Here is a 23358-nt window from a genome sequence, read left to right as displayed (position 1 = left end):
GAAAACTGAGATACCAAATTTAAGAAGTTTCAAAGGAACTTCTCTCCTATGCTTTTACTGAATTATGTAAGATTATATACACTATTTTGTTGTTTATTTTACTTCTATTAACCAAGCTGGCTTGTACTACACTTTTCTAACAAAATGATTAATGCGAAGTATGTTTTGATGTATCTTCACCACTTCCAGAGTCAAACAAATTGAGCAGAATGGTAAACCAACATAATTCTCATGGAACAGGAATAATTACATCATGTTTAGGGTTTTTTTGGAGGTGGGGAAAAAAAAAAAAAAAAAGCTATTCCAAAACATAAATCTTAGAAAATTCTATTACAAAAACAAGGTAGCTAGCCAGCTGGATCACTCACCTAAACTAGTTACAGCTATTTTCACACTAAAACTCTATGAAAACTTCACATATAAAATTCTAGCATTTCATTCAAAAAACTCCTTTTGTCTTTATATAGAAAATTAAATATACAGTTCGTATTTCTATAGTAGGTCCCATCAAAACACTAACATGTTTATCAAAAATCTCTAAAAAATTACACAAACTCAGAAAAAATGTAAATTCCATAGTCCCTTAAAAAGCTTATTTTTGATTCTTTTGTTCTTGGGTTTTATTTTTTTAAGTGACTAAAGGTCATCAACCATACAGATCAAAACAGCTGTTCTGAAAGCCAACAGGAAAGAGATTAGATTTGTATTTCTTCCTGAATAAAGATCTGGTCTTGTCTTAGTATTTCCAGTATGGACTTTCAGTAGGAGACAGCAAACTATCAAGAAAGCTCTCTTTGCTCCCATTAAAAAAATTGCCAAGAATTTCATCGTTCCCCATCACAGTAACTGCTGTGACACATCATTATCTTGGAAATCGAGGTCTGTGAGATGCTCTGAGATGTTGACTAATAAGATTCAGAAGATTAAAATCAAGTTTCTGAATTTTTCTTACTTGATGAAAAAATAATGCAGCATTTGCAGCCTACTGCGTTGGCATGGATCTGTTTGTTGAAACTAAAGCTTTCCCATACTTCAAAAATAAATTATCATTCTTAAGTAAGTGGTACTGAAACAGTCAAGCCTCAAACTAGAAATCACTTCAACCATTTGTATCAAAAAGGACAATGGAAATACAGCAGTGCCAAGACTCCAGTGAAATAAGCAGCAGTTCTATGTTGTACTTACTGAATTTTGTGTACATATTTAACATGAAGTTAATGGAATTTAATCCTAGATCTTAAAGAGAGCATCTGCAGACAGACTTTAAGAAAGTCCACAAATAATTCCACTGCTCATTTTTTTCTGAGACAAAACAGGATTAATTTTAAGTCACTACTTTATCATAACTCAAATACCAGTTATTTCTTCATTCTCCAATCATTACTTCATAACTAGAGCACAAAAGGTTGTAAACAAGTGATTATTTTTGTTACTTCCTTTAAACTTTTTTTTCTTTTTTTAAATACACTGTCCTATAACAACTAAGTTCCAGAAAAACAGCTTCATCAGTTAGGAAAGCCAGTTTCAGCTTGAACTCTGAATTTCCGAAGTTTTAGTGATCATCTCATTTTTCTAATTCTACTTCTTGTAATTAGCTGATGATACGTGAAATGCATCAAGGAGCAAAGGTGTTTCACAGGGTTTTTCTTCCCACCATAGTTTTCATCAAACAGCAATTAAGCCTCCTAAGCAAAACCAAATCAAGAATTAATATTTTTAATTAATTAGCTACTTTGAAACATTTCAGATCTCATTCATACACTCTATTTGGGTGGAGATTTTTTGTTTGTTTTGGGATTTGTTTTTTGTTTTGCTTTTTAAATTCTTGAAATTTTGTTTATTTTTTTCTAGAAAGAAAATAAATCAAGAACATTTTATAAACTATTTTATTTCAGGGTCTTCTCTCCAAATAACTTCAAACAAAGTTTTTTTTAAACTTTCATTCTGTCTCTTTGGTAAAAGTTAATTTTGGCTAGTAAAAATATTATACCTCGAAATCTGCTTTGCAGGTGTCTTTGTGGAATGCTTTCACCAACATCTCTTTCACCTTCTTCAGATCCAACTAAAGAGAAAAACTCTTCCAAGTTTTCACCATCCTTTTTAGCCAAACAAAAATTACTGAATTTCAAAGTGCCAGGCCCTTCCAGCAGAATCTAGAAAAATAAACATAATACAACATAAAAGTATCATATACTAAAACTGATGACTGCTGAAATTTCCAACACAAAGTATAAAACATTTTTTTTAAATAACAATCTCAAGCCATTTAAGTACATAGAGATTATCACAATAACTGAAAACACTGAAAAGTTTTTAAGTTAACACCAATATTGTCTTTTTTCTTACAACCAAAAAATTACAGAATCTCACAATAGAACTCTTTAGAGGTCCAATGTGAACTTTGGTTTCCTCATTATTAAATCTAAACGACCAATGATGTTACTATAGAAAAGAAAGTAATAGAAGGGTAAAACTGTATAGGAAAAGTGTAGTAAAAAGAAACATTGCTTCTTTTGAGAAAAAAAATTAAAAGGTAATTTTTTTCTAATTTTATTTAGCAGAAAATTTCAAAGATTTTGTTCAATGACCATGAGAGTTTTCTTCATGTGGTTACTGCCTATTCTTGTAATTAAAAGCCTCATACTCCCAAAAATGTTGTTTGGAGAAGTAGCTCATTCAGTTATATGGTGGGAAGGGAAAAAACAAACAAACACACACAACACTCTGCATTTTATTTTCTAAGGAGTACTTTACAGCAACATTCTTCTTGGGAGGAATAGAGAGGTATCTCCATTAAGCTTTATTCATACTGTGTTTTTTTAAAAAACTGCTTTTGGACCCACAAATGACAGAAACTGAGTATAGCTGTGCAAGATTTTACAGAAAATTCAGAGAAGGGCAACTTGATCACTTACAGTTCAAGATCAAAAACCATAACTGCTAATCAAGGTTTTTTGTTTATAGTAATATTCTGGTTACTGAATAAATTAAAAATCTAATATGGACCTTGACAAAATTATACATAAATTTCACACACATACACAAATCATAAACTACATAAAGATTTGCATTTTTATGCAAGAGTAAGACAATAATTTAAATGGCATTTGGAAACAATACAATAGGTTATCAACAAAGAAAGTTTAGTTAACTTTACTCCCTCATTAGCATTTTGTGTCCAGTTCTGGGCCCCTCAGTTCCAGACGGACAGGGAACTGCTGGAGAGAGTCCAGCGCAGGGCAACAAAGATGATTAAGGGAGTGGAGCACCTCCCTTATGAGGAAAGGCTGAGGGAGCTGGGGCTCTTTAGCCTGGAGAAGAGGAGACTGAGGGGTGACATTATTAATGTTTACAAATATATAAAGGGTGAGTGTCACGGGGATGAAGCCAGGCTCTTCTCGGTGACAACCAGCAGTAGGACAAGGGGCAATGGGTACAAACTGGAACACAAGAGGTTCCACTTAAATTTGAGAAGAAACTTCTTCTCAGTGAGGGTGTCAGAACACTGGAACAGGTTGCCCAGGGAGGTTGTGGAGTCTCCTAATCTGGAGGCATTCAAGACCTGCCTGGACACATTCCTGTGTAGCCTCATCTAAGTGTTCCTGGTCTGGCAGGGGGATTGGACTAGATGATCTTTTGAGGTCCCTTCCAATCCCTAACATTCTCTGATTCTGTGATTTTCTATGACTTCAACATATTCTGCAGTATGATCAAATAGGCATAATAATGAAATTCTGTGTCCGAGGACAGAGAACTAAAATCCTTCATTAATTCAAACCAGAACACCAAATCAAAAAGAATCTATCATATCAAATATACAGCAGAGAAAGAAATCTATTAGATCATAAAATATTCAAGCTATAGACTTGTCTCTCATTGTCTTCACATATATTGTAAAGCTCAGCTGGCCTGCTACCTGACGTAAGCCTATTTCAAACCATAAAATAGAAGTAATGAATTAAACACTGATGGTATACAAAGTAACATGCAGTTTCCCCTACAAATAATACTCATTCTTACCTTTCCAGGTGTCAGTTCACAAAAGATAATTCCAAGTTTATGAATATGGTATAAACCAGTAATCAAATCAACACCAAATTCTCTCACTACATCTTCAGGTAGATGTTCATCTTGAGCAATAACAGATTCTAAAGAACCACCTGAAATATGTTTACACATAGTCAGCAAATCACATAAAGAAGATGCCATACAAATAATTCCAAAGAACATTAAGTAAATTTCTTCAAAAGATGCGAAACAAAGGTAATTTTCAGTAGATAAAAATATTTACTGAGATTATCCAATAGTTAGAAAATCTAAAATGCACAGAAAAGAAAAACCTATTTCCAACACTGTGACAAAAATCTTAATTTTTACTATAACCAAAATGAGTGCATGACTTAAAAAATACTTCAATATTGATTTATTTTACAAAGGAAACAGAAGGGGGGGAAAAAAACCAACAAAACAACAACAAACAAAACAGAAACTGTCACATCACAATGTAACAGTACCTAGTAGGTTTAATCAAATTCCTTAACCAGATTCCTGCTGCATGAGTTAAAAGATAAACACCACCAAGACCAGACTATCAACTTCTGTGAACAAGTGCTAAAGCTAATGACATGTAATTTTCCACAGAATTCAAAGACAACAGAAATAGTAAAACTGGGTTATATTCTGGGATCCTGAGGTCAACAACATCCAAGAGATCAATTATTTTGTTTGTTCTTCACACATATTGTTTCTGTACAGTCCTTTCCTTGATTCATGTGCCCCAGTTCTTTCATTTTCATCCCTCCCTCTCTTTTTCCTTTTCATTTTTAAAGAAAAACAAACAAACAAAAAATAACCAGGACCAAATCTTCACTTTCCAGGTTTCACACACAAATCCCAGCTTCCTGGCCCAGCAACTCCTACTCATATCTCCTTGCACTTCTCATTCTAACATGAGACCCCTGTCCTTCAAAAATCACCATGCTCCTTCTCCACTAAGTTCCAACCAACCCTTCCTCTGTTTCTGATCAGATTAGACCTACAAACCCTTCCAAATAACCTTCACATACACACTCTATCCCCTGTGTCCTTCAATGGGCTTCAAATTCACTCCATGCTTTTCCCCACTGGTTGTTACTATTAATACTTCTCTGCCCTTGCAAAAATCTCTGTTCTTCCCCCATCACCTACTTCCTCACATCCCACTGATCCTCAGGTAAGCCAGACTCATCCCATTTGAGCCATTGCTGTCCTATCTGTTCATGGGACTTGGACTTCTCCTAATCTTATATCCCACACACTCATTGCTCAAACACTCCTCCTCTTTCCTGTCCCAGTCTCCTATCCTAAACTCCACATTCCCAGCTTCCCCAAAAACTCTTTCCTCAACGTCATTTGGTCTTTTACTACTCGTGCACCAAACCTGTTCCCCTTGGACTACAGTTTGTATTTCGTGAATTATCTATGGGTTTCCTGCATTATCTGTTATTTATATCTCAGCCAAATCATGCAGAATTTAAAAAAGGACACACATTTAAATCCCTGAATGAAAACAGGGATTGAGACAGCTCTTCAGATAAAAGGATACTAGACTTTTTTATTTCAAATCACAGAATAGATTTTCCTAAGCTTTTTTTCCCTTTAGTTAGTAATTTCTTTCAGAGAATAGCAAGACTAGGCCTGTCATCACAGTATTCTTCAAATTATTCAACACTGCTGAATCTTAAAATTATTTTCTTTCTAAAGCTTTTTTATGCAATTTAGTAAATGAGTCATTCCTTTAAAACCAAGCCCATACTACATAGTTATAGTAAAGAATGTTCCATCATGTTCAATTATTGGTTTTATAAGGTATTTTACAGGACTACATATAGAATTATTGCACAATATGACCAAACATACAAAGAAAAAAAATAATGAAAGCAGCAACACAGAAATATGCCACATCTGATGAGAGAAACTCACTTTGTCACCGTGAGACAAGTGAGAGAGATCTTCCATATTTCAAAAGCCGCTTTTGAGGCTCTACAAAATTAATGAGAAATCCATGTCTTATTCTATTTATAAGTGAGTTAACTTCAAGACACTCTCCTTGCAGCAAACAGTAATACTGCAAGGTAAAAATACATGATAATTGTTCAAACTGTACTTAGAAAGAGGCTGCCTGTCTAATAACTTAAATATATGCCCATAAGTTATACTAAGAAAAGAGACCAAAGCCTCTATATGAGCCATTAACTTCACTTTTAATCACTGAAAGAATGACCTCATTTTTTTCCAGAATTTGTAGCTTCTCTTCTGCAGTGATTTTTGAAACAGAATTCTGTATAGAAAAAAGGCTGTGTGCAATACGGACTTTTACTATGAAACAAACTCCAGATACCAACATCTTAACACACATCACTTGCACAATTGGCCGTCTTTTCTTTCCACGTGGAGTAAAGCATGCTATCTGGAGTTTAAAACATGCAGTCATCACAATTACAGAAAGCTTTGAAAGATTTCTTTAACAGATTGATGAGAACATATGAAAACTCAGTGAATCACTTAATGCAGTTTTGAGTCCTCAGAGCTCCCAAATTAACATCTTAACACAAAAAGTCAAAATACTTCTACTGAACAGGAAGAAATCTTATATAATTTACTATGAGCTACAGAAGTGGCATTTGATTTTAAAAGTCATTTGAATAATATTGTCATTCATACATTATACCCTGGTTTGCTCCTTGCTCTCTTTATTATTGTGTGCTATAAAATGAAAAGAGAATGGCAAAGCTGCCAGTCCTTAGAAAGCTTCTCAAGTAATCTTTATGTAGCTACCCTTCAACTACTCACAATTTGTTTATAAGTTCCCCCAATTAGGCCTATCTCTTCAGCTATTAAAATCCAACATTATGTCATATCAGTTAACATTTAACATACTTATACATTAAAGCAGAGGAAAAATATGACTTGAACTGATTTCTAAAAATGTTTCCAAAGCAAAAACATTTTTATATATAAATTTGATTCTCAAGTTAATAATCAGATAATTATTAAACTTTTTCAAAGATCTAAGTATTTGCTGGGGAGAAACAGTTATAAGAAGTCTTTAAAAAATACTCACTCTATAATTTTTATCTTTTGAGCTTATCTTACCTGTGCATAATTCCACTACAAGCCAGAGATGGTTGCTTGTTTCATACCATTCATGAAATGTCACTATATTCTTGTGTCTGATTTCATGAGTCAGACGAACCTAGAACAAAGTTTTTAACATACTTAACTGGGGGAGAAGCAAAATGTATGGACTTATGGCAGGGGGGAGAGACAATACCTTACTCTAGATCAATTACTTGTTCTCTTACCTTTTCCAGTGCACTCAAATTATTTTCTAATTCAAATACTTTAGTTTTACATGTATGTTGAGGAAAGACAACTTTCCCCACAGACACTGCTCAACTCACCTGTTTTTAAATATACAGGAAAAAAAAAAGGAAGCTCCCCAGCCAAAAATGATAAGCACTATTTAACCTTCCTGCATCAGTAAAACAATAACAAACTAGTAATCAGAATTTAGAGTGAAATGTGCATTGCTACTTTCCTTTTCAATGAGAACACAAGTGTTAGACAATATGGTGAATACAGTAAGACAAAGTAAAAAGAAATTTTTCCATTATTCCTAATCTTATCAGGCAAAAGTAATCATTCAAGGGTCCCTGGAAATCTATCTTTCTATCACAACTACATGGCCTAATCACTACAGAAGCCTCTGTATCTTCTTGGAGTGTTAGGGAATAGACTGCCTTAGCTGATTGAATTATTTGGTACACTGCTTCTCATAGGACTTGTTTAGAAACTGCTTACAAAGAACTTGCTTAGCATAAGTAACTTAGGCCACAAGCTGTGAACTTTTGAACTTTCTGCCACATTAAGAAAAAAATTGGCCTCAGAATTTGTTCAAGTAGGAAGATAAAGGAGCTTTTGATTGTCAGCAGGAGTTATAACCCTAGAGATAAGTAAAGGAATGAAACAGCATGTCTAAAAGAAGAGGAGAAACAGAAGAATGTTTTGGTTATTGACAAGGACTTCTTTTTCTCCCCAGCTGCAAGTGCAAAAACAATACAAGACATGATTTCGATTGACGTCTGCTCTGGTTGGTAAAAGACAAACAACTACCCACAGAGACAAGAAACTACCCACCTGACAAAAATAAAAGGATCCAATGAAGAACAGGGAGACCTCAGACTCTAATTTTACAATTGTCCCAAATTGACATGCAAGGGGTGGGAAGCTTAGATTGCAAAGGTATAATTGCCCACAGTTTTCTTTACTCGAGGTCCCTGTAGCAGAGGCACCCTGCTCAAGCTGCTCTATGCTGGACCTTGCAAATAAATTACTGATTTAAGAAGAACATCTGAAATCCATGCCTAAGTCTCTGCTTTTAGAAACCTAGGGAAAAGAAACTTCCTTAACACCACAGGTAAGGTGCCCCCGAGGGCTTCCTAAGATGAATATGCTTCTAAGAAAAAAAATGTTTAAATTGAGAAGATCCATTAATTACCCAATAAATTTTCAGTGAAACAATGAAATGAAATATGAAACTGTTCTGGGTTTGCATGGCAAGCTTTTGGTAGCAAGGGGCTACAGGATAGCTTCTGTTAGAAGCTGCTAGAATGTCCCCTATGTCCAATAGAGCCAATGCCCGCCGTCTCCAAGACAGACCTGCTGGTGGCCAAGGCCAAGCCCAGTTATGGTGGTTGTGCCTTTCTGATAACAGATTAAAGAGGCGGCGGGGGGGCGGGGAGGGGGGGAACCACAAACAAACAACAACAAAAAAAAACTATTAGGGAACAGCAGCAGGAGAGAGGAATGAGAATATGTGAAACAGCTCTGCAGACACCAAGGTCAGTGAAGAAGGAGGGAAGGAGGGAGAGGAGGTGTTTCAGACACTGGAGCAGAGATTCCCCTTGCAGCTTGTGCTGCAGACCATGGTGAGGCATGTTGCCCCCCCACAACCCATGAGGGTCCATGGTGGAGCAGAGCTCCACCTGCAGCTTGTGGAAGACCCCACATTGGAGCAGGTGGATGCCCAAAGGAGGCTGTGACCCCATGGGAATCCCACGTTGGAGCAGGCTTCTAGCAGGACCTGTGGCCTCATGGAGCAAAGAGCCCACGCCAGAGCAGGTTTGCTGGCAGGACTTGTGACTCCACCGGGGACCCAGGCTCGAGCAGTCTGTTCCTGAAGGACTGTACCCCATGGGAAGGACCCAGGCCGGAGCAGTTTGTGGAGAACTGTCTCCCATTGGAGGGACCCCATGCTGGAGCAGGGGAAGAGTGTGAGGAAGAAAGAGCAACAGAGACAATATGTGACCACAACCCCCATTCCCCATCCCAACTCTCTGGGAGCAAGTGGAGAAAATGGGAGTGAAGGTTGAGCCCAGGAAAAAGGGAGCAGCAGGAAGAAAGTATTTCAAGATTTGGTTTTATTTCTCATTACCCTACTCTGATTTGAATGGAAATAAATTAAATTAATTTCCCCAAGCCAAGTTTCTTTTGCCCGTTACAGTAACCAGTGAGTGATCTCTCCCTGTCCTTATCTCAACCCACAAGTCTTTTATTATATTTTCTCTCCCCTGTCCAGCTGAGGAGGGGTGTGACAGAGCAGCTTGGTGGGCAGTTGGCACCCAGCCAGGGTCAACCCTCCACAGAAGCAAAATTTATCCACTGGAAAAATAAAATATTTGCAATGTCAAATCAGTTATGATTTCTGTTCCAGAAGGTATGTCTAAAATTTTGCCAAGCTTTTACAAACCAGAATTGATTTACCTTAAATGCTATTCCTTCATCAAAAATATTTTTTTCTTGGTAAGTAGGAAATCGATTATCTACTGGAAGGTATTATTACCACTGGATTCGCAAACTGATAACAAAATAAAGCAAACCACTACATGCAAGTAACTGTTTTTACAAGTTCTCTGATATATCATAGGAACAGCAAGCCTGTAAAAATAGGTATATGCGTATGATTTAAACAACAACAAAATCAGATGAAGAAATAAATACATTAAAGACTATTTGAAGTACAGGAATTAAAAATCTTATAAAGCTGATTGAAACGGTGACAAACTCCATGTAAAGCAGCATGAAGTAATTCTCTTTTGTATTACCTTTATAAAGATGAACTTTGAAGGTCCCTTCCAATTCAAAATATTCTCCGATTCTATACCTGTGCTACAAGGACTTTGTAAACTGTACCTTTTCCCAGATTTAGCAGGTAAAAAACAACACTTACCCAGTTTGTTATTTCAGCTCTTTTGCATTTATCTGCGCAAAGAATGGCAACAAAATTAATTGTCCCCTTTCTTCTTCCTTTATAAGCAACGGTCTTATCTCCTCTTCCAATCTCCTCATACAGAATGAAGTTCTCCATACTTAAGGATGCTTTACAGGCAATGGACTGGAAACATGACATTAGTCTCATAAAAAAATAAACACTTAAAGAAAGCAGGAGGGGGGAAGCATTCAAATTTAATAGTCACTGATGTATAGGATTTACTCTCCCAACTCTTAAAAGCAGGGATCATATACTTTCAGTAAAATTGAAAATAATTACTTGACAGAAGGCCTCCTCTCAAGAAATACAATCAAATTTTTGAACAGAAAATATTATTTTCCACTTCCAAAGCTCTTAACATATTCAAAAAGTTACAGATGGGTGAATAGCTACAAATTCCAAATATTTTATCTGTAAAAAAAAAAAAAAAAATCATGCTACCAATCTTACAATTTTATGTTCTACATAAAACTGCTGTTCAAATGAAAATAGTCTATACAGAAAGCCTTGCCAAATAAGTTTACCATTTCTTCCCAAGGGCACTGCAGGCAAACATGCCCCTGCAACTTTCACAATGCCAAATAACTGATTTAATCAACATAACTGAAAAAAACAGGACTTTGTGATTATTAGTGTTCCTACCAATGCTGAGCTAAATGTAGCTTGACCAGTTATAGTACTCAGCAGCAAGGATTTTTCACAGATAGAAACAATTCCTTGCAGATAGAAGCCGTGTAAATTTGTTGGCCAATGTTATATTGTGGGAATCGGGGAGTTCCACCGGAATTTATATTTGTAACTATCATTTTTGTCTCAAGAATTGCATATGCTTTAATTTACATACTGGAAAAAAAAAAAAAAAACCAACAACACAGCAATTGTCATTTGTTGCAAACCCAGGAAGTGGCATTTGTACATTTAAATAGTTAGATACTTTTCATAAAAGCATGGTTAATTCTTTTGTTCCACAATTATTTTCTCAGATGATACTTGTAGCAATGGGAGAACTGACAGCAAAATATTGAAGCAACTCAGGTCTCTGTCAGCTTTCCATCCTGCTCCTTGGCTGTGGAGCACAGATATACAGAATCCCAATACCAGCATACTCCAGAAATAGGAAATGTTGCTAACTAGTCCCCAGTGACTAGTTAGTTCTTCCGGCTCCAGGCCAACTTCAACTCTGATGCCCAGTTCTTCCAGCTCCTCTACACAAATTCATCTACTCTACACAAATGCATCATAGAACATAATAGAATTGTTTTGCTTGGAAGCATCATTGAGTCCACCCACAACCTAACTCTAGCACTAAACCATGTCCCTAAATGGTTTGAGGCTTTAACCAAGGTAGTAAGTTTTTTACAGCTTTAACCTTGCCCCAGCGAGGCAGTTTCCCTCAGTCAAGTCAAGCATATTGAGCCTTCTGTTCTCTTTAGAAAGGAGTCACCTGTAATCATGACCCACCTTTTTTTGCTTTGCAGGAGCTGTTTTTGATGGAGGAAAGATAACCCATGTCACCTCCTACCACCTCCCTCAATGTTGTAGTTTAATCCTGCTTGCAAGGCCTATTTGGTAGGTTTGGTCCGTTCTGTTCCTATTCGGAAATAGACCCTCCTCCTAGGCTGTGCAGCAAGGACCTGACTCCCCCCTGTTCCTCAAATCACTGCATTCCCCATCCAGGGCCTCATATCTGTTGAACAGAGGCACCTGTTGGGAGGGGGTCACCGCAAGTGGGACTTGATTCCACAAGCCCTGGCTTAGGAGGCCAATGCTTTATCAATCAGGGCACTGGGGCTCCAATGCACTTTTTCCATTTTGTTTATAAAACTGTTGTTTTTTCTTCAACAAGACCACTTCTCAACGTAGGCATCCTACAACCATAGAAAAGCAGCATATTGGAGCAATGAGAATGATCAGCAAGGACAAAAAGGAAGGGCTGCTTAACCAGTACAGCTGCCAAATGCCTAATCATAAGCCATAAACTCAACTTCAATTCACCTCTTCCATGAGACACAAAGCTCCCAGAGTGACAAACTGAAGACCAAAATGAAAATTAAAGAATTCCTGTGTTTTCAGACAGGACTTCAAGTGAAAATACAACAAAGCATTATTGAGCATCAGCAGACAACGAAGCATCTGTCACTAAAATACTGGTTCTTGCCAGAACATCAGCCAGGTGCCAAGTATCACACAGATGATCGAGTTTACAACATACATAGGAACCTCATAATTTCAGGATTTCCTTTATCAAAGATAGTAATCCAAGACAGAAGTTTTCCTCCCAAAGGAAGAAAGAATCTCACCATTACAATTAAAAAGCCTTGAGATTGATATTGAAAATTAGTTTGATTTTACTGAGCACTAAGTAGACAAGTGGGTAAAGCCAGCATAACATAGGAATGTTTGGGGTTTTTTCTATTGCTATCTATGATAACAAGGTAATTATATAATTGTTACTTTGCCATACATCCCCAAATAAGGCACAAAGATACAGCATCAGGACAGACGGGGTCTCCATTTCCCTACTTCCCTTTTCTGATTCATGCAGATCATTGCACCATACTTTATGTTCTTTTTCTGGACAGCTCAAAAAAAACCCAAAAAAACAACAAAAAAAAACCCACAAAAATGTCTTCCTCTACTACCAAAAATTCCAGAACAGTAATGCCATAGAAATGTATCCATCAAAAGAGACGGCCAACCCACAGTCTCCCTCTGCAAAGTTTAAGACCACAACCCTTTCCTTGCACTCCTTACTTCTTTCCCAAGAATGTTTCAAATCTGACATGTGCATCTCATCACAAGACTGAAGCATATATGCACTGGATGACGGAAGACACCTTCATGTTGGTCATATGAAAGGCATTATCATCCACTTATGCAACAAACCATCCGAATGTATCCCAGGCTCGATAACAAGTACAGAAATATCTGGTTATCTGACAAAAGCAAGACCAATGACATGCAAATGCACATTGGAATGGAGCAGTCATGGTCATGGGACAGAGAAGCCTTCATTGCTACCTCATGACTGGCAGTACTTGTGAACAAGGTCTCCACTAGCAGCTCTGCAAGAGGCTGTTGGCAAAAGAGAAACATCCAATCTTGCATCCCTCAATCTGAACAGTAATGGCTATGCTATCATTTCAGTAAGCCAGCCAAGGGAAAGTGATCCATGAAAGACTTTCAACAGCTGGAACATATTCATCAGTTTTGAAAGAAAGTGCAAAGAAATAGAATTATATTACACAAAAAGTGAAAATAAGTATCTCAAGATGAGATAGCTACTGTGGAAGCCTGTCACGCCACCACCTGTAGTGAAACAAGTATGTAACTCCACAGAAGTACGCAAAGCAGCAAACTTCAGCTGCCAAGGGAACCACATTTGTTCTGGGCAGGATACAGAACCACACCACCAAAGAGACATGGTTCCAGCAGCTTTTCTTCCTTCTCTTGGTGAAAGAATGTCCAGAACACTCTGAAGTGAGATCTCCTGCAGTCAAAGCTCTGTCAGGAGCCTGGCAGGCCTGAGGTGCCGCACTGCAGCCCCTGGGACACAGCAGCCTCCTGGCTCACCTGCAGCAGAGGTGAGGGCGGCACAAGGCAGGGCATCCCCTGGCGAGTCTCCAGCCCCTCGAGAAGCCTCTACTGGGGGGTACCGGCCACCCCCCGGTCCGAGATTGCCCTCAGACCCAAGGCCTATGACGGCGGGTCCGTGACCAGGGCAAGGGCGGAGGCCGCTGAGGGGAAGGGGGCGGGCGGCTGACTGCGCGCGCCCCTCACAGGCGGGGCGGAGGGCCGTTAGGCACGTGCGCGGCCCGGCAGCTAACGGCCGTTAGCCGTCCGCGGGGAGCGGGTGGCAAGCGACAGCCGTACCTGTGTGGCGGGGGGTGGGCAACCAGGCAGCGTTACAGCCGCCACGCCGCCGCCATCAACCGAAATCGGCGGAACCGCGCCCCCGGGCCGGAGTGTCCTATGGCCAAATAAAAGGGAGGAGGGATTTGGAAATGTCGCGAGGGGAAACTCGTCCCTGTGCGCCATAAAATACACCCAGCGGGAGGGGCATCGGCACAACAGCCAAAGTGACTCCGGGAGCTGTTTTATTTTCCCTTACTGTAGCAACTAGACATCGCCAGGTTCCACCGGGGTCTATACCCTCTCCCCCCCACGCTCTGCTCGGATGGTCGCAACCCCGCGCCCGTATCCAGGAGACCGGGGGAGACGCCGGAAACGGAGTTGAGCCGCCATTGGGCCAGGAGGTGGATACGTCAGAGCGGGTCCACTGGGACCGGGCCAGAGGGGAGTTCCCGGATGTTGCGGGGCGCGGTCGCTGGGGTGGGGGCGAGGAGCAGCACATGCCCAAGTGGGCGGGGCGTCAGGGGCGCAGCCGCCCGGTTGCCAGGCAACCGCCAATGGCGGGCTAACGGTCGGGGAGGGCGAGGCAAACGCCTAATTGAGAGACACTTTGTTATGACATTTTGCCCTTGAAATAAATGTTTTCCATTTTTAGCAGTGGACTTTTCACTTTATTTATTATCCTAGGGTGGCCTGGTTTGGGTTTTGGTTTGGTTTTTTTGGCTGTTTTTGGTTTTGTAAAACCCTTGAAAAAGTCAAGTATTCTTTTCTCTCGCGGGACAAAACATTTAAAGACGTTTGGTCTGGCTTTCTAGAGCAAGTTGTTAAAGAATTACATTCTACCTATTGCCCCACCTTCACCTTGACCTCCTGACAGTTTTGAACCCATGGATCCATTGCAACCATATTTGACTACAGAAGTTGTATAGTTAACAGGAATGATTCAATGTTTCTTTAGGCTGTGTGATAACAGATGGTCAGGGGTTTTAAACCCACTGGAGGTAAAAACTCAGTATGAATGAAAAACAAACATACACATACACATACACATACACATACACATACACATACACATACACATACACATACACATACACATACACATCTTGCGCCACATGCACACACAAAAAAATCCACCACCACCATTACCCTATTTGGGACAGGGATGTCAGAAAAGTGCTTTCTGCAAGAAGTGCTTCAGTTTTCTTTCATACCTCCTCAGACAGCAAAGGCTGTAGACACAAAGCACGGATCTGGAGGAAATGAAGCTTCATTAGTTAACACTGGCTGTCAAATATTTTGTCACTGTTCAGCTGTTAAGGGGTTTGATAGAGAGTCTGCAAAAAGTGGTAAGAGATCAGTCTGCTGGTTCATTGGATATCCCCATAGAATTGACAGGGCTCATAAGCACTGAAAAATACCATGTGCATATGCATGGCAAAATTACTTACTTTTAACAAATTTGGACTCTGTCTATTTTGGAGCATATGTTTTCAGCAATCTCAGAGTTGATCTGTAATTACCAATGAAGCTACAGCTTTGAAACTGCACAAGCAATATAAATTTTCCATTTCTTTTTCAATGTAAATTAGTAGTTGACTAGATATAAATAAACAGAATGCGTAAGTAGGTGTCACCTAGTTTCTTTAAGTAAGCACAAGAAAAGTATGCTTTGAAGCAACATTTATTTAGATTTTAGAAAACAGTACATTTTATATTTGGTTCTGATGAGGGTGATTGATATAAAGAAGGAATAGAATCTTAGCTCAATCGCAGAAAAGGTGCTGACAGCAGTTCCATGGCAGACCTTAGAAAAGTCACTTAATTTTGTTGTCCCTATCCAAGAGGACAAAACTAAGGCACCATAGCTACCAAATTACTGCTTTTGCTTCCAGATTTCTAGTGTTTTGTCCTATGTACAGCTTTCTGTTAAATTAGTCCAAGTTAGGGATTTTTTTAATGCAAGAGAGGTAAATATCCCATTCTGGGGGAGTGAGATGATATGAACTCTAACAAAGGCTGTTGAAATCTTCATATAATAGTGACAATAACATTACAAAGTGCAGGGAGAGAAACACAAAAATGCTTTCATAACAAACAAGCCAGAGATTCATAGCTTTTCAAATTAAATGTCTTCATGATGAAGAATTTCAGTGTCATTAAAGGCAGACATGGGGATATGTTAACTTATACGCCTCTTTTTTTCCAGCACCTCTTAGTTAGGAACTATGGCAATTTTTTTATTGCTGATACACACTTCACTGTGTGCCTGTATTTTCTTACCACCTGGATACACAATTTCAATACACTCCAGATGGGTAATTTTTCCCTTTGATTTGGTATACGAGTCAGGAATTCTCTCTTCAAGCATGTCACTTGCTTTCAGTACAAGAGTAATCTTGAACTACTAATTTAAATACAAATACAAATACAAATACAAATACAAATACAAATACAAATACAAATACAAATACAAATACAAATCAGGGCTGTGATTATGAGACTCTTATCTGTGGCCATTTTCTTGCTGTTTTAGTCTTTCAGTCCTTTAGTCTGTTACTAAACATGACTTCAAGCATTGTACTCCACTGCAGTAAACTTTTCTGTGGGAATATTTTCAACATTCAAGAACGGAATGCAAAATATTCTCTCTGCTCTTTGCACAATTTCAATACTCTTAGCAATCTGTACAGCAAACTCAGCTTTGCTATTAGCCTGGCTATTGTATGGGACAGTCAGATGTAATCAAATTCTTGTTCTCAAATAAATATATGATCTAATTTAAGGTAAACTAAGATCTTGTGACTGAAACCACATAGTTCAGGAATGTTTAAACACTTTGCTGCTCTATCCTCAATGGACACTATGGAAGCCTCTGGCATTTTGCATGGTTCCCAAAAGTCTAACTAGTAGCCTATAATACTAACGTATGTTTCCATGTTTTGTTTTCCTTTGGTAAGAAGATCTGTTCTTTAGTTTGCTCTAATGCCTGTTGAAGTTGCTATACACTTGTTTTATTTTGCCACATGTACTGTGTTTTCTCCCAGCTATCATGATTACTCATGCTGCAGCCTGTCTTGCTAGTACATCATGTTTCTTTCTATTCCAGACTGACCCCATTCTCAAGAGAGTTTCTATTCTCAGTATCCTGACTATGATGATTCAGTCGCTTGTATATAGTATTTTTATGTTACATTTGCCTTGACAATTCTGTCGTTCCTGGGAGGCACATGGGGCCACTTTTCTGGTCTTCCATCTTTTTAGCGGAACAATGGACATGAACATAAGCACATCTTTATCTTGTGCTTTTTATTCTCAGATTCTTTTCCAACATCCTCTTGAAACTAGCACATCCTTTCATTGTTTGAGTGAAACTTTGTGTGTTTTTCTTTCTGGATTTCTGTGGTAACATTACAGTTCTCGTACTGTGAGTTAGCCACCTTGTTTTTCTGGTACAAGGCTTCTGTGTTCACTGGTCCTTCCCAAAGTCATTACATAAATTCACGTTACAGTTTCAGTATCATATGCTGCTGATATTTGGAATAGCAGTGATTTTTCAAATTATTTTTGTAGCTTCTGGGATTTTTCTGTTTGGGAATTTGTCTTCTCAATCATGGAGTTGACCTTTTGACTGTGGAAACATTATTGCAAAACAGTCCTTGACAATGTGTTTCATCAGGTGATGCAAAAACTACCAGTGGTTTCTTTTGTAAGAATAGGGTCCCGATCTCACCTCACTGGATCAACTTGTCACCAATAAACACTGCATGCATAGCATGCCTGTGTTGCCTCTTCCTCCATAATGTTCTCAATGCTTTGCATATGTCAAAGGTTTGAAAGGTGGTAAAATACTCTGCAAGTCTTAATACTGACTTAATATCTTTAAAGGCTGGCATACTACAAGCTCCTTTTACCTTCCCAAAATCCTTGTGGTGCTTTGGGAAGTCAGCAACTGCTCTGCATGTCATACTGAAGTCAAAACCAACTTCCTCTCTCTTTGTTGTTTGTATTTAGTTTTATCGACTAATGAGATGGGGTTGTTATGGACTACCACAGTTTCTGCCAGGCGTTCTTCTTATCACATTCCTAAGTATCATCAGCTCTGATGCTGATTGGTAAGGCTGGCTGCCAGACCTGTGCTGTAAGGTTCACTAAGAGCATTCCTAATGCTGAAGTGTCCCTGCTGGCTTCCCAAATATGATGACTACATTGCTCATCCAGGAAAGAAGGTCAAATAGGCCTCGTAAAAAATCTTGCTTTTTCAATGACTATCATACTGTTTATGTAATTTTTAGATTATGTAAAATTCTTAGTGATGCTTCCTTTACCTGAGTATTTCAGTGTTTCAAGTTATTTCTTATTCTAATGCAATAGATAGTGTGTAAAGCAGATGCTGTACTATTTTAATTACTTTCATCTGTTCTAGGTATAACATGTTGGGAGGACGTCCCATTTTCTTCAAATACCTACAGCAATTTCAGCTCATGTAAGAGTCAAATGCTCTGCAATTGAGTATACAGATTCACTGCTTCTGTAGAAAGCAATGGCTTTTTTGTTGCATATTCTGAAGATTCAGCCTGTATACTCAGGATATCCTTTGCATCCTGATTAGAATTGACAATGTCTTGAAGGTATTATCATCATTCCATAGCATAATTTTCATTTGGCTTTGCTTGATTGCACTTTTTTTTTTTTTTCCTTTTATTGCCAAATGCTTGCCTGGTACATTTATCATTATCCCACTATCTTGCATTTAATTTCCTCTTTGTTTGTGTACTTGTCTTCATCTGAGCTTCACAAACTCTTTATTCCAACTTGCATGTCATTAATGTCAAATGTGTGCAAAACCACGTCCTCTGAGTCACTGTTTGCTTTCTTCATGTTTTTTCAGACTGTAAGCTCTGGAATAATGCTTTATTTTGCCATAATTATTATATATGATCCTCTCTATACAGGACATTTTTAATGAATTTTCTCCTTAAGACCTTTTAACCTTCACATTATTTGTCTGCTCTGCTTGTGTTTATGCATTAGCTTGTCCATAAACTTTCACTTTCTGATTTAGCCTCTCATTTTCCTTGTGTTCTTTTTCAAGTTAAATGTGTCTGGTCTCCTTAGGTCACAGTCGTGATAACACTTCAGACCAATGCCATAATTGCTCCTGAAAGATGCAGCCCCTTTAGATGAATGAAATTTCCAGTAGAGGAGCAGTTGAAGAAGTAAAAAGCATTGGTGCTGGCTGATGCTCACTGAAGGAAGCATAGAGCTCTGAGCAAGAAAAGCTTTTCTGCTGATTTGATTCTTCCAGAAAAAGGCAACAGTGCATAGCCTGTTGTAAAACAAAACTAAAATGAAACCCACAAAACCACACAAAAATGATCAAAAGTACTCACATTTTTAATTTTCACATGCTCAGTCAGACAACTTTCAAGATTCTGTGTTTTGACATACAAGTAAAACCAATGTTAGCTTTACAAAAAACACCATTTAAACAAGAAAATATGTTGTACAGGCAGTGTTATACAGACACTTCATAGACCCTTTTAAAGGACTTATAGCATGACTTAGTCCACAGTGATATAAAAGTGTGATAAATGGGGCCAGTAACACCAGGTATCAGCAGGAAGAACAAAAACAGGAAGCAGCACAACTCCTTACTTCTTAAATCCATGACCCAGCAACCCAGAAACACATTCATAGGATATGTTTTAGTGATTTTTTTTTCTCAGATCATTTATTCATGCCCATTGGAATTAATTTATTCTCTGAGACTAAAACCATCCTACTGTACAGTCATAGCTGCAAATGGGATCTTCAGCTGGTAAACTAACCAGAGATTTCTGTAACTGGTTTCAAATGCTTTTAAAGCAACAATGTATTCTTTGATTGTTTTACAGGGGCTATAAAAGAAGTTCTAGAGACAGCAAGTGACAGCACTCATATGCAAGAAAACAACAGCATGCTCACTGAAAAGTATATTTGAGAAATCTTATATTTTAGCAAGGCAGAAATAAGGTCTCTTCTACAGATGTAATCAAGGAAGCAAAACTGAGAATGTGATAAATATCATGTGATAATCAAGAAGAGAGAGGAAATGGAAGGGATAATGAAAATAGCAAAGAAATCTACGAAACTTTTTAAATTTAGCTGGTTACCATGTCAATTGCCAGCTTTGGAATTACTAGGTGGACAAAGTGAGATAGCAGTAGGAATGCACAGAGTATACTTACATGTACTACAGCACCATGCAACAAAAAATCCTAAGGAGGATTTGGTGCAGCAGCCACCAAACAACTGCTACCATATCCCCTGATCAGCGTACAGACATGGCCCCTGCATGCGAGGAGCTGGCAGTCCCATAGCAGCAGGTTCTCTCCCCAAACGTACTTTCACACACTGTGTTTGTGTATTAGTGCGGGTCATTGCCATTTGTCCCACTTTGAGGGACTTCCGCTCAACAAGAAAACTCTGGTCACACAGACTTGTTTCTCTCTGTTGTTGGTGTGGATCTTCACTTTTCTACTTCTTGGTTTTCTTTCTGCCTGCAGATCATCTCTGCTTTCTATTTTTCAACACTGGATTTTCTTCCTAGGCTCTGATTCCAGGATGCCTCTGTTGTTGTCTTCCTCTGTTTCTGTGGCACAGAGCAAACTTTGTTCCTCAAAACTACTTCTCCTTCACTGTACAGACCCTTCCTCCTCACTGCTGTCTTGTGCTTATGCTACACATTATAACAAGTGTCTAGCTACTGCTGAAAGGCTCCATTCCTTGTTTGCAACCGCACACGCTTGTTCCTTCGCTTGGGCAACCTATGTCACTCATCTGACTCCGTTGTTAGCTATTTTAAGAATTAATCAGAAAACTATCCTTTTTTAAAGCCTCCTAATTTAGCTTGCTCACTGGCTAGCTCCAGCGTCACATGTATACAAGACTGGGCACAAAGAAAGCAATTGTACGACTCATCTGATGGTGAGAAGTGGAAGAGACCAACCTTTTTAATGATACCTAAGTGCTAGACTTCCTAGCAGCAAAATTAATTTTCTATTTTAGGCAGGCATTAGAGGAGACTACCAAGATGATTTAAGAGTGCAGTGTTACCAAAGGGATGGTCCTGTTCCTCCCAGACATATGGTTTCAACTCTTCCATTGTGCTCCCTCCTGATACTTTTAGGACCTTACAGTGAAGCTATTTAGTTCACTTGATCTGGCAGAAAACTGACCAAAAAAAAAAAAAAAAAGAAATTAGTTCTCTGTCAGATTAGTAACCTGAGTCACTCACTGAGGAATCCGAAGCACCAGAGGAACCAGCTCCTGGGAAACCCAGGAGTGCCTGGCTCCTCCAAGGGAGAAGTGGGGAGAGCAGCCTGCTATTTTTGGCAGCAGCTGGCTCCTGGGTTGACTCACATGTCCCATCTAAACTGCACCCTTAGTCTCTTCCAAAGGATCTGCCCTGATCACATGCCTGTTCAGCAGGTGCCTGTGAATCCTCTGTTTCCCTTGTAAGATGCCTCCCCTTTTCTCTGTCACCCAAGCATATCCCCATCTGTGACCCTCTTTTGTTTGCATCTGGAAAGTGTTGGATCATTTCTTCTTATGGGTCATTCAGGGTCAAGCCCTCGTTTGAGGTTAACACACATCCCACACTTCCGGAATCCTGTCCCCAGCACGACTGCAACTTTTTTGTCTTACCAGCTGTAATCTTGGACACAATTCCATTCTTCCCTTGGTGGTAAACAAAAACAATCAAAGCCTCCTCCAACAACTAGTTCTCTGAGCTGCAGAAATAAGAAGTTGTGATTTCCTCTGGCCTTTTTTTTTTTTTTTTTTTAATTAGATTCACTAAGAACCCAGACTGAAGCCTTTCTCTGTCAGTGAGACATTAATGACAAGTATTTTCTTTCTGGGATTTTCTGGCGTCTAATACATCTTAACTTTCCTCTCCAGGAGGCCATGGGCAAGATTCCTCTCCACCAAACTTGAAGAAACACGTATTTTGAATGCCTGACTTTCATGGCAACCCTCTCCCCTATTCCCATGTCGGTGTTTCTGTCCACCAGCCTCCCTGCAGCCTGGCCGGGTGCTTGGCCGGGGTGTTGTTCAAGCTTTTTTTCCCAGCTCAGGCAGGCAGCACTCTCGCATGCACCGTAGCAAACCCAGGAGCAGCGTGCCGGGGCAGTCAGCCGGCTGCACCAGCCCGGGTCATTCAAAAGCGAGACGGCCAAGGTAGCGCAAAGAGTAGGGTCTTTCTCTGGCAGAAATCTCAACACTTGGCAGAACCGCAGCGGGGCGAGGGGACGAAGGGCCGGGCATAGCGGCCCCTGCCGCCCGGCGAGGCCCGCACCGCAGCGGGTCCCCCTGCGCCTCCCAAACCGGCCCGGGTCGCTTCGCGTGACCGCTACCGACCCAGCTACACGTTCCTCAAGCCGCGGAGCACGGCGGCCGTGTCGGGGCGGCGGCAGCCCGAGGGCGGCGCGGGCCCAGCACCCGTCACCTTGGCTGCCGTGAGGAGGGGTCCCGGCGCAGCAGCCACGGCGCCAAAGGCCGGGGGGCGTTTGGCCACGGGCAGGGCGGTCGAAGCAGCGGTGCGTTACTTGCAAAGCGAGCGGTTCGCCGCCGCCCGGGACGGGACAAGCGGCAGCGGGCAGTGCTGCCCACGGCAGCCTTCAGGCTGCTCCGCGCCTCGACAAACACCTCCCGCTGCGGAGAGTCCCGCTCGGCGGCGGCGGCGGCGGGCAGCCCGTCCCGCCGGCCCGGGCCGCGGCAGGGGGCCGGTTGCTGAGCGACGCGCGGCCCCTCCTCCGCGGCAGGGCTGGGCCATGAGGTAATGGCCGCCGGGGGGCGGGGGGGGCCGGCGGGGAGCGCTGCGACTACCGCGCTAGCGGCCTCCGAGGTGGCGGCCAGCGGCAGCTCTCCCCTTCCTGCTGCCCCCCCGGCGGCGGGCGGTGCCGCAGCCCCCTAGGTGTCCGCGCGCCGCCCCGCCTCCCGAGGAGGCCGCGCGGCCCGGGTAAAGACCAGCGAGGAGCCCCCGCGCCCAACAGCGGCCGAGGAGAGGGACCGGCAGCCGCCCCACGTGTGCTGCTACCCGGCCGGCGGGCGGGGTTTGTGTCGGTCTCCGGGCGTCGTTTGAGAGCGGGGAACTGGAACGGCGGTGGCCCAGCCGGAGAGACCGGGGAGGAGCGCACATGAGGCGCTGG

General features: G+C 40.6%; 1 protein-coding gene across 8 annotated transcripts in view; it reads right to left on the bottom strand.

Annotated features, from left to right (window-relative positions):
* The window catches only part of ULK4 (unc-51 like kinase 4), a 240153-nt gene extending 225898 nt beyond the window's left edge, over positions 1-14255 (bottom strand). For 6 of the 8 annotated variants that reach the window (XM_082044443.1, XM_082044446.1, XM_082044445.1 and 3 more), the window contains exons 1-5: positions 14186-14255; positions 10271-10419; positions 7135-7234; positions 4021-4160; positions 1991-2153 (exon numbers count right to left, since the gene is read on the bottom strand). In XM_082044443.1, coding sequence (XP_081900569.1) covers positions 1991-2153; positions 4021-4160; positions 7135-7234; positions 10271-10408 — 541 coding nt within the window. In that variant the 5' untranslated portion in view covers positions 10409-10419; positions 14186-14255. Of the gene's footprint in view, positions 1-1990; positions 2154-4020; positions 4161-7134; positions 7235-10270; positions 10420-13885; positions 13975-14185 lie in introns of those variants that run through there. The other 2 variants (XM_082044444.1, XM_082044448.1) reach the window with 1 other exon arrangement.
* Positions 14256-23358: the final 9103 nt, after the last annotated feature.

The sequence above is a fragment of the Streptopelia decaocto genome (genome assembly GCF_964273445.1).
Source record: "Streptopelia decaocto genome assembly, chromosome: 2".
NCBI classification, from domain to species: domain Eukaryota; kingdom Metazoa; phylum Chordata; class Aves; order Columbiformes; family Columbidae; genus Streptopelia; species Streptopelia decaocto.
Note: the sequence above shows the minus strand (reverse complement) of the source record. Positions and strands in the feature narration are given on the sequence as shown.